This window comes from Balaenoptera borealis (genome assembly GCF_965194805.1).
Source record: "Balaenoptera borealis genome assembly, chromosome: 3".
Classification (NCBI taxonomy): domain Eukaryota; kingdom Metazoa; phylum Chordata; class Mammalia; order Artiodactyla; family Balaenopteridae; genus Balaenoptera; species Balaenoptera borealis.
The window spans coordinates 76,826,393-76,838,459 of NC_138866.1; the positions used below are offsets into that span (position 1 = coordinate 76,826,393).

The following is a 12,067-nucleotide window of genomic DNA, read 5'->3' on the forward strand; positions in this document are numbered from 1 at the left end:
GGAGAGGAACTCCTCAACACCAGAAGAAGAGCAAGATACTTCGCCTGTGCAGCCTGCCCCGCAGGAGGAGGCTGGGAGGAGCCCTGCACTGAGGATGGAGTCCTGCCGTGAGCAGGGGGCCCTGGGGAGACCGGCAGGGCTCAGCCTCCAGCAGCTTCCCTTACCTTTGCTCAGGGAGGGCAGTTTCAAGGGGATGCTGATGATTCCAACCAAGTCCTCGGTGGGGACCAGGGAGCGCAGGATGGACCTGATCCGGATGGCCTCCCCCTTTCCTGTCTGGATAAGCTGCAAGGGAGGTTTGGAGAGTAAGATAAATGAGGTTCCCACACTCCCGCTCCACAAACCTGGGGCAGTAAAATGGTTCTCCTTGTCGGGGCGACGGGGTGGGTACACGTCTATGTTTCCCTAATTGTTCTAGACATGTGCGACCACAGGAAGAAGAGGAGCTTTCTCTTGATTTTCTAGAAGAGGTGCTACTGAGGGAATGACTCTGGCCAAGGAGGGCTAGTGTGTTCCTTTGCCGCGACAGCAATGGTCATGCCATTTTGGCATCAAGTCCCAGCAGTGAAGGTGCAGCCTGTCCTCAGTGTGACTGCAATATCAGGAGCTCTTGGTGGCTATGACAGGAGGGGTGACAACGTGGCCACGATTCCAGACCCTGGAATTCTGCTAAATGTAGAAATGACTTAGGAATTTCGATTTCCTAAAAGTTTGATTAATGCTGGGACTAAGGCAATAAAAGGGGTGCAGAGGATGTCAGAGAGAACGTGAACCTCTCAAGGGAGTTATCCGGGGACGGATAACCTGATCCTATGGCCATGGGTGGGATGTACAGGTGCACATTCTCTTGGATCTGGGGGCAGCAGGTGCGCTTCTGGGCACAGGCTCTTAGCCAGCAATGGAACTGTCATGAGCTCAGGACAGACTCTACCCAGGAGGGAGCTGGATGACATGCTGAGACATAATGCTTGAAGGACTGGAGACAGGAGGACACCGGTGTGTGACCCTAGCTGCCACCTCTCATCTCTGTGGGCAGAGGGGAGGCTGTCAGTGATGAAGGCATCGCCCTTCCCCCTCACTAACAGAGGACGGGCCAGGGGAGAAGTGTCTGTGTGTGTGTGTGTGTTTATAAGGTATTGAGTCTGAGGGGCAGTAAGCAAGGAGGAAACACCTTCCCAGTGGGGCTCTGATGACTTAGCTATCCCAAGCTGCCTGTCTTCCCGAGACTAGGCAAATGGTGTAACCTGTTGTTTGAAGTGATTACAGGTGATTTGGGGAAATGACACCCTGCCCCAAGACTGTAGGACACCCTAGTACTTCCCTAGCCCCCTTTTAAGTTTCCTTTATTTGTTTAAGGGCACAGAAATGGCAAGATGGGCCTATGTGGGTAAGGTACAAGTTCCACAGTAGGAACTGGAATACTAAGTTAAGAATTCTGATCAGCCTCGCTTTGAAGATTTAGACTTTCTCCTCTCCACAGTACTTTTATCCTAGATTCTTCCGTACTGGAATAGTTTCCCTAAACACTTGTAGATGGATTTGCAAACAGGCTATATCATTTATTAGATAAGACCATGACATACTGGAAGAAAGATAAGAGTGAATGCTTTAATGCAATGTCTTTCAAACTGTAGTCATCACCAATTTGTGGGCTGTAAAATCATTTAGTGGATTGTCACCAGCATTAAAAAGCATGAAATAAATGAGTATAGAATAGAAAATATTAGAGTGCATTATCCATAGTAAGGATAAATTTTGTTTCTGGAATATATGTATACTAGGTTGCAATTAAATTGTATTTCTTACTATGATCAAAACAAATTTTTTTTCTTTTTTGGCCAGAAAGAAAGTTTGAAAGCCACTACTTTAATTGATTCTTTCATTAGCATTAAACAAATACAACATATCCACTGTTATCTTGGCAGTGACCAAATATATAACCTCATCAATACCAGAAACCACTGTTTATGTCATCCCAATCTGCATTGTAAGTACTTTTAGGAGACGCTCTGACATAATCCAAATGCAGTGAGCACTGCGGAGAGAGGCAGGCACCTGAGCCCTGAATGAGCAAATCAAACAGTTGTTTTAAAGAGTTAACCAAGTATTTTTTTAAATATAAAAAGCTATCTTTTCTGTTTTCCTACAAGAAGCAATTATTTCCTCTCTCACTTATGATGTGAGTCTTTATGAGAAATAAGGCCAATCTCTTTCTCCACCCCCAGCAGAGATGAAAAAAGGAAGGTGAAAACATAACTTTTTAGTTCAAAACTGGACGTCTGAGAAGACATCCCATAAAAATAGAAACATTTTTTTTAGTATGTCTGTAAAGCTTACCTCTGGGAAATAAGCAAACATGAACCATGACTACCTTCCTGATGCCTGACACCATGGTTGTCAAGAAAGGATTTTACATGTACAATCAAGAAATCAAGCTGGTCATATTTTGACCAAGTTGAGGCATAGGAAAACATGGTTTTGGGAGGCTTTTGAAACAGAATATGTATCAGATATGCCCTATTAGTGTCACAGAGAAATCACACAACGCAGAGATCTTCCCAGGAGTCATTCCTTAGAAAACTGTAGAATCAGGTACGAGAGATGGAAACTACTTTTGATGTTGGCTAAAAGCAACAGAGAGAAAGGCATGTTCACAAATGCCAGAGTCAGAAGAAGAAATGACATTCATGAAATCTACAGTGTTCCTGGTTCAAGCCCCCCAAATCTGCTCCCTGGGAACCCATCACTTACGTGCATTTCAGGAGCACAGCGGCCCAGCAGATCTATAAGAGCCGAATAAAATGACATAATTGCATTGCCCATGTGCACAATCTCTTCTTCATCTTCATGGTCCTCCGTGCTGCTGAGAGAGAACCAAAACAAGGAGGTATAGGAAGCCTGGCAGGTGGGGCCATGTTTTAGACACGATATGGAATCACTTTCTCTGCTCACCCTGGGCAACACGCATCCTTTCCATTGGGCTCCTTCTCTCCCTCTAGTTGTCAATGAGGTGGTTTAACTCACCAAGCTCAAGGGACCCAAATATTTGTTCATGACATTCCTAGGGTCCCATGAACTTTACTGACATGAACGGATCATGCAGACCACACATACTCATGGAGCTGCACTGTGACCCCCAAAGCTCCCACCAACCTTTCCTTCCCTTTTCCTTCCTTAATAGACATGGAAAGCACATTGGACAAGAAGTCAGAAGGGTCAAGTCCAGGTCCTGGCCCTGCTGCTAACAAGCTATTTGACTCTGGGCCTCAGTTTTTCTCATTTTACATGAGAAATTTAGGACAGTTTATGTTCGGGGTTCTATCTAACTCTACCAGATCACCTACCAGAACTAATGACCCCCCTGAAAAAAAAAGGAGTCACTGGCTGCAAAGTTACCTCTGCTGAGTTATATCCCATCTCTAGACTCTGGGCTCTAATCTAGAGGCTGCAATAAAAGGGAAATGTTCACAAGACATAATGAAAGGAAGGTCACGAGGCAATCTGATAATGTACTATGTCTTTAACCATTAAATACCAAGAGTTTTAGTGTTGTGATTTTTCACATTCTGCAGCTTTCTTTTTACCTAAGGAATCAAATCAAACACTTTCAGAAGAGGGGGTGGAGGGTACTCGCTCTTCTTAAAAGTGAGGTATGAGATGGGACACCAAGGTTCAAAATACTGAAGGGAACGGGCTGGGGTTAGACAGTGACTGGAACCCTGTTGGTCCAGGCCCCTTAGCCTGGATACAGCTTCCTCCCATGGGGGTGCCATAGGGAGGCGCAGTGAGGGCTGAAAGAGCTTGCTGACTCCTCCATTTGCCAATTGGCCTGAGTGGAGTAGGAGAAATGGAGAGGGGTGAAGATGATACTGATCACTAGGCTTACTGGGAGTCAAGATAACAACAAGCTTGGCAAAGTGATCTAAAATGTCTGAGCCACAACTGCAAAGAGCCTGTGCTTTCTCTACCAGGGGGAGGTTATGGACGTTTGCTTTATCATGCGTGTACTGGGAATATTTTAGAGCTCACCAACCATATGGGGGTGAGAAGGCAATTCATTCACTTACACTTCTCTCTTGTACCCCTGCGAGGGGAGGTCGAGGGCTGGGTTCTCGGAGATCTTAATGGCGCCTTGCATGGCCGCCAATAGACCATTTCCTCCTTCACCCCGCAGGGCCGGGCCGAAGCACTCGGGGCGTCTGATGAGCAGCTTGACCACGACGCTAGCGTTTTCTTCCACACTTTCACCTAAGGGAAAGAAGCATTATTACCGTCTCATTGGAGAGAACAACCCCGGAATTGATTTCTTTTTGGCCACCCCAGGTGGCTTGTGGGATCTTGGTTCCCAGACCAGGGATTGAACCCATGTCCTCAGTAGTGACAGTGCAGAGTCCTAACCACTGGACCGCAAGGGAATTCCCCCAGATTTGATTTCTAATTGACGAGGCTGGGAGAACAGTATTTGATTGATCTTGTCACATACACTTAAGATTAGGAGGTAATACTGATGCAGAGAAAGGGGAGCTTTGATAAATTACATCAGACTCTATTTATCTGAAGTATTACAATTAACTGATATAGAACAGTCTTACTTCTCAGTTCAGGATTTTGTGCTATTCACATTATTTCGCTATATTTAGGTCCTCAGAGGGCAAGAAATACACTACTGAGTCTGCCATGGATTACTGATTAATTCACAAGTGACTTTACCTCTTTATTAACTCCCTGAGGGGTGCTTAATAGGTATTTCCTTCCTTCCTTGAAAGGAGGTAAGATGGTAACTCAAGCGGGTGTGCCTCAATTAACATCTGGAGAAGTGACATGCTAGCTCCTGAGCTGTCTTCTCTCAGAGTCTAATACATACCCCAGAACAACCAGGTCTAATACATACCCCAGAACAACCAGGTGGGGATGTACCTCAGGGCATTTCTGAAATCATTTATCCAGGTGAGAATCTACTTGGTAAAGTTTTCTTGGTTATTCTTAGACTAGCTCTGTGGGGAGCTAAAGGTTGGACAATTGTATTTTGCTGGTATTTTTCTTTGGAAGAACCGTAGACAACTAAGACAGGGTATCATTTCCCAAAGAAGTAATTAAGCAGTGAACTATCACATGTAGAGAGGGATAGCCAATGCTTCTCAGAGCCAATATTTATAATCAAAAGTAGTTTTATAGCTTGTTCAAACAATTTCATGAAACACACTTTCTGTCTCAGTGTCTCAGGCGACAACTTAATTTGTGTCTAAGAATTTATCCCTGGGCTAATAAGCCTCAAAGACAAGACTTTTTGATGTTGTATATTGGATGAAGCCTAAAGAAAAACTTTTTAATAAAATCATTAGATATTATTAGAGGATTGAGCTCTATAATAGATAGCATCTTGATATGCTGTTGTAATATTATTTATTCTTGTATTAAAAATTTCCTCCAATCTTAGCATGTTAAGGCAGTAACTATTATTTCACAGTTGCTGTAGTCAGGAATTCGGGAGTGACTAAGTGAGGTGGTCCTGGCTTGGGATCTCCCATGAGGTTGCAGTAAGAATGTCAGCCAGCGCTGCAGTCTTCTGAAGGCCTGACTGGACGTGGAGTATCAGCTTCCACACTCACTCACATGGCTGTTGGCAGGAGGCCTCAGTTCCTCACCATGTGACCTCTCCATAGGGCTCCTTGAGTGTTCTCATGACCTGCCAGCTGGCTTCCCACAGAGCAAAGGATCCAAGAGAGAGGGTAAGGCAGAAGCTGCAGTACCTTTTACAACTTTGTCACATACTGTCACTTCTGCCATATCCTATTCATGAGAAGTGATTCACTGAGTCCAGCTCACACTCAAAGGGAGAAGAAGCAGCCTCCGTCTTTTGGAAGAAGGAGCATGGAAGAATTTATAGATATATTTTAAAACTATCACAGGAGTTTAAGTTCTGTTTGATGAAAAATTTTATGAATCAACTTAGAGAAAAGCATTCGAATGGGAACCCTTAAAATCTGGCTTCTCTTCCAGATTTTTAGCAAATCCCTGTGTGAGTATGTACCCTGCACAGTCTCACTGGGTCTCATTTGCCCTGTTGAGATGCTTGTGCCTCTTCTAGCTTTAGAGTGAGTCTATTAGTTTAAACCTACATGCAGAGATTTCTTCCACCATGCCCACGGCATCAGAAGGGCTGAGCTTGCTGTTCAAATATTTGAAACTAACTTGTGCCCACACAAACTCACAAGTGAACACACTGCTGTGTCTCACAGCCCTGCAGAGTCTATCCGTAGTCCTGGTCAAGAGCTTGGCCTGCTGACATCCCCTTTTATCACTTGACCTTCTACACCACAGGTAAAATTCAGGATTGTAAAGTATATACCTCTGTAAGTTTTAGAACTGTGTAACTAGATTCAGAATATTTCATTAAACTGAATTTATACAGCCCATCAGCATGCATTCACTATTTTATAGCTCAATCCTTCAAGAAGAGACTGAAATTTTTATAAAGAAGCTTTTCTTCAGGTTTCATCTAATATAACACCAAAAAAGAATTTGCTTTTAATTAAACCAGAATCCATGTGAAGAAAATTCTCAGGAGATGCTAAAAAGGTAAAATAATCACAATAATGGTATAGTGGAATGAATCAGGGAAGGAAAGGAACCCAAGGAGAAGGCTGAGTGATACTGTACAGTTTATAGAAGAGCTCAGATAAAGAGGTGATGCTAAGACTTAAGGACATGTTTTCCTATGAGGTGAACCTAGCATTTATACATGATAGAGTTTAATCACAGAGGGATACTTAAAGAAAAGCACCATTATAATCAGCATATTTGAAAGCAAATATTCTTAGTTACAGACATAACTCACAGTTGGCTACTTTCAAATGTTGTTCGCCCCCGAAACTTATCAGGTAGCACACTCTTAGTTGTCATTTTCTATTACAAGAATAATGAAGCTAAAACTTTGAAATTGTAAGTGTCAAAAAATGGAGAAAAAACCCAACCCTGTTAGTCAAGCTTATTTAAACACTGTGCTCTGATTCTTTCAGTTCTCAGAATGGAAACACTTGTGGGTCAGCCCTTTACCAGCATACTGAAATTAACTTAGCTCTTGCCAAAGCGATCAGCATCGTGGAATTTGACGGAACGTGGACCGCAATGTCCAAAAGAATTGGAAAAATTAAGCTATGATTTCTATATTGAGTTTGCTATTGAAATTCATTTGCCAAATTAGCCTTATTTTATCTGAATCTCAGGTCTTCAAATCTAAGCTAATTAGGTTGGAGCTACAATGGACCCAGGAAGCCATCGCTTGATCACTGAATTGTGGTCATCCGTGGGGGATGCAGAGGGCACGCTGCAATAGGAAGGAACTGAAATGCAACCATTGATGCTAATTGGAGAGGGGACCAAGGAAAAGAATTTCTCAAGGCTTCACAAGGTAGAGAGGATGGCCTGATTAGAAGAGAGAGAACATTCTCTTCCTAATTACCTGTAGCTCAGGAAGTCGGACTGCCAACCAAATCCACAGTGGGGAAGCCGAATACTGACTTGAGGGCATTTTTCAAGGGAGAGAGAGATCTGAGGTAAGCTAGTTTTGCCCAGGGGCTTACAGCAATGTTTTTGCTGGAGTTCCAAATGAATAATAAGCTTAACAGCAGTGTGTATGTTCACAAAGCCTTTCTTCAAAGGCTCTCAACACTGCCTTCGCATTATGATCTTCTTTTCAATGTTCCTAAGAAGTTGCATGGAAATGGAATGATTCTCCTCATTTTAACCAGAAGCAGTCATTCTCACCACAGGGATGATTAGTAACGATGAAATGATCTTACCTTCCGCCCATCGCTTTTCTTACTCTCTCTATTCTAAACACAATCCCTGTTTTAAGTTCCTTTGCCTGGAACTTTGCCTTCCTCATTCCTTTGACATAAAACCTTGATCTAGGTAACTCCACTTCATCCTTCAGGACCAGCTTAGACTTGGAAGCCCCAGAGGATCTAGTCCTCTCAAATACCCTATCCTCTTCCTTAAAGCATTGCACACAAGTATAATTAATGAATTGTTTGTATCTGTTTCTACTTTTCTCACTAGACTGTATATTTAATAAGAACAGGGCTCATGTCTGAATGATCTAACCCTGTATGCTCAAGCCTCTTGTTAACATCACATAGAGGCTTGAAATGATCAGATGGAACGCTGAGGGTGACTCTCCATCACTGATTATCAGGCCAATTATCAGCCTTTGTTTGCAGGGACCAAGGCTGTCCGTTTCCTAGGATTATAAATTTGAGAATATCTCAGACATTTTAATCCTAACCATCCCCGGTCATCAGTACCAATCACACTGAAGAATGGTTATTACATCTTTTTCTAACTCTAAAAACATGAATGTACGAACCAGCTGATTCTTTTAAGCATTCATTCCTACTATGCCCTTCAAAGCTAACATGCTACTTTGTACTCTTGATCCTAAAAGACTTTTCCTCCATTGTTATTGAGACATAAATGACACATCCTAAAAGTTTTACGGCTCCCAGCTCAACGCCCCCCCAGTATGCTCTCCCCCAACTACTCTGTTAAACTATGTCCATTTCTTCCTTCAAGGTGTTATTCAACATTTGCCTTCTTCCCCAGGCATTCCTATATTCACTTCACCAGATTCCAATAAGCACCATCATTTCTGGCCTGCCAGCAGGCACATGTCTCACTATGTAGGTAGGTGTAGTTGAGTGTTTAGTATGTATGTATGTTGCTGATCATTTTACTTGGGTTTTCTCTGTTTGCTGCTTTGATTTGTAAGTGACTTCAGGGCAGAACTTCTAGAGCATGTCCCCTGTCACTTCTCATAACCCCTCTTCACATGTCACATGATGGATGCCCAGCTTATGACCGCTGATGATCAAGCTGCCTAGGGAAACAGATTCAGCAAAGCTGGGACATACTGTGTTCCTCACAGATAAGCTTGTAGCCTGAGGAAGATATCACTAAAATACTCCGAGGACTCTAAGGTGGCACAGAATTCCTTTTCCTTTCTTTTTGCGGATTTGTAAGGAATCTTTTCCTACTTCGTACTACATTAGGAAGGGCTTAATCAGACACATCTGTGTGTACACTGGCTATAAAGTTTGCAACTCCTGGGTTAACAGAAACTTGTCAGCTTCAGTACTCCTAGCGTTAAACACAACCCAAGGCTTCCCAGAAAGCTGATAAAAATAATGTGGAGAAAATGATACGCTTTAAGAAGTGCTTTTGAAGACAAATCTTCTTTAAGAAGATTTAACACCAACTTTACTAGAAACTAGTAAAATAATGTTAGAAAGAATTTTCTAATTCTATTATTTTGATATAGCAAGAGCTTTTTTTTTATTTTTTACTTTTTTTAACATCTTTATTGGAGTAAAACTGCTTTACAATGTTGTGTTAGTTTCTGCTGTACAACAAAGTGAATCAACTATATGTATACATATATCCCCATATCCCCTCCCTCTTAGCAAGAGCTTTTGATTTGCCTTTAAAAAAAAAATTTTTTTTAAACATTAGCACCAAACAGAAATTAAATAATTCCACAATTATTGATCAGCTCAAAGGAGGAAATGCTATTTCTCCTTGTTCATTAGGGAGAAAGTGTTATCAAGGCAATACTACATAATGGTTTGAGTACAGTTTGGTCCCTGGAGCCAAACTGCTCTGGTTCAAATATGAGGAAAAGCCTTACTAGCTGTGTGATTCTGGGAAAGGTACTTAATCTCTCTCAGCATAGGGGTGTTTATCCATAAAATGATGAAGATAACTGTATCTAACTCATTGGATTGTTGCATCAAGTGAATAAGTTAATACATATAAAAGTGCTTTGAACCATGCCTGGCACATGAAAATGCTAAGTGCTAGCTGTTATTACCACCGCCACCATCCTCACCACTCACTACCACCTACCACAGTCACCCCTACAACCCACTATGACCATCAGCCACCCAGCCATCATATACTACCACCACCATCCTCACCACTCACTACCACCTACCACAGTCACCCCTTACAACCCACTATGACTGTCTGCCACCCAGCCATCATATACCACCACCACTACCATCACCCACTATGACCACCCCTACCATCACTCACCACTACCCACGAAACATTATCACCACACTTACCATCACTCACCACCACTCACCTTAATCACCTCGCTAAACCCACGATGGCTACCACTCAACCATCATATCCCATCATCACTGTCATCACCAATCACTACCCACTATTACTACCCTCACTATGACTCATCCATCATCACCACCTACCACCAACCCACCCCCACCATCACCATCACCCACCATAACCACCCCCGTTATCGATCATGATCACCCATAACACCTTCATCTTTCACTGCTGAGCAGAGGCCACAAAAGTGGCCGGGAAGTCCTTTTTAATCACCTCTTAGATATAAAGACTTTGAAATAAAGATGTAAAGACAAAGAGCTTTGAGATCCCAAGGAATCCGTTTATGAGAGTCTTCCCATTTCAAATGCCCTAATACTCTTGTAAGGATCACAATAACAATGCCAACTAACACAACTGCAGGCTTACTACATTTCTGGCAGTGTGCTAATCTGAGTTTTCCATGGATTACTTCATTTAAGCCTCACAACAACTCTGTGAGATATATGCAGTTATTATCTCTGTTTTATATACAAAAAAACCCCCGAGGCTAGGAAAGTTTCAGTAACTTGTGTAAATTTACAGAGCTAGTGATGGAGCCATATCTGAACCCAAGATACTCCATCCTCCAGCCCAAATTCTTCCATGTCATTCTGCTGTGACTGAGCCACTCTATCTCCTCTAGGTGCTCAACAAGATTCTAATTTTTTCTTTCTCCATACTTGCCATCCCTCTCTCTTTCATGCTCTCCCCTGTGACAGTCCACTCCTACCATTTCAACTGCAGGTGACCTGCAAGTCTACTCGGTCCCAATCTGTTACCTGATTGATCTCTATCCTATTACCCCAATTTGGGGCATCTCCATTTGGGGTTCGCAAATCATTACCTGAATCACACAAGCTCATTACCCTCCATCTCAAACCATTTTCTCCTTTTGACCATCCTTATTTCTTTTCTCCCTACCCTTAAATCTCTAAGCTTCAGGACTTCCCTGGTGGCGCAGTGGTTAAGAATCCACCTGCCAATGCAGGGGACAAGGGACACGAGTTCAATCCCTGGTCCAGGAAGATCCCACATGCCATGGAGCAACTAAGCTCGTGCGCCACAACTACTGAGCCTGTGTTCTAGAGCCCGTGAGCCACAACTACTGAGCCTGTGTGCCACAACTACTGAAACCCCTGCACTCCAGAGCCCATGCTCCGCAGCAAGAGAAGCCACTGCAATGAGAAGCCCGTGCACCGCAACGAGGAGTAGACCCCACTCGCCGCAACTAGAGAAAGCCCGTGCGCAGCAATGAAGACCCAACACAGCAAAAAAAAGAAAAAAAAAAAAATCTCCAAACTTCAAAGTGACTTCTGTTCCTTTTCTCTCAACATACCCGGGGCCCAGCCACCAGAGTCATCGCCACCAGCAAGTCCTATAAATTCTGTCTCTGTAATTTCTTTCCAGCTGATCTCCTCCATCCCATTCCCATCACCACCATTATAATTCAGAAACTCATTATCCTAACCTGGGCACAGAAGTTCCCAGTGGTTGCCATCAATCTCTCTTCTGATAAAAATTTTCCCAGTTCTCTGCACACTGAATCAAGACAAAACTCTTCAGCTTAGCATTTAGATTCTCCCTAGTATAGCTGCCTACCTATCTTTTAAACCTCATCTCTTACCGCTGTCAACCATGTATCTATCCTCTAGATCAGCCAATCACTGTGTTTCCTGAGCATGTGTGCTTTAGCTCTCAGGCCACTGTTCAAGCTTCTCCCTACCTGGATCACCTCTCCTGCATCTCTGCATCTGGAAATCTGACCCTTCAAAGCTCATCTCTAATATCACCTCCCCCAGGAGGCTTTTTCTGATCTCAACAGGATGTGAGCTTCCCCTCGTGAAATCCTCTATCACTCTGTCCCTACCTTACTCCACACCTTATTATAGTGACCTCTATC

At 43.1% G+C, this 12,067-nt stretch overlaps 1 protein-coding gene across 6 annotated transcripts in view; it reads right to left on the reverse strand.

The window, feature by feature from the left end:
• The window catches only part of RYR3 (ryanodine receptor 3), a 551,623-nt gene that overhangs the window by 124,973 nt on the left and 414,583 nt on the right, over positions 1–12,067 (reverse strand). For 4 of the 6 annotated variants that reach the window (XM_082384899.1, XM_082384897.1, XM_082384896.1 and 1 more), the window contains 3 exons: positions 4,068–4,248; positions 2,752–2,863; positions 165–285 (listed from right to left, as the gene is read on the reverse strand). In XM_082384899.1, coding sequence (XP_082241025.1) covers positions 165–285; positions 2,752–2,863; positions 4,068–4,248 — 414 coding nt within the window. The remainder of the gene's footprint in view (positions 1–164; positions 286–2,751; positions 2,864–4,067; positions 4,249–12,067) is intronic. The other 2 variants (XM_082384900.1, XM_082384898.1) reach the window with 1 other exon arrangement.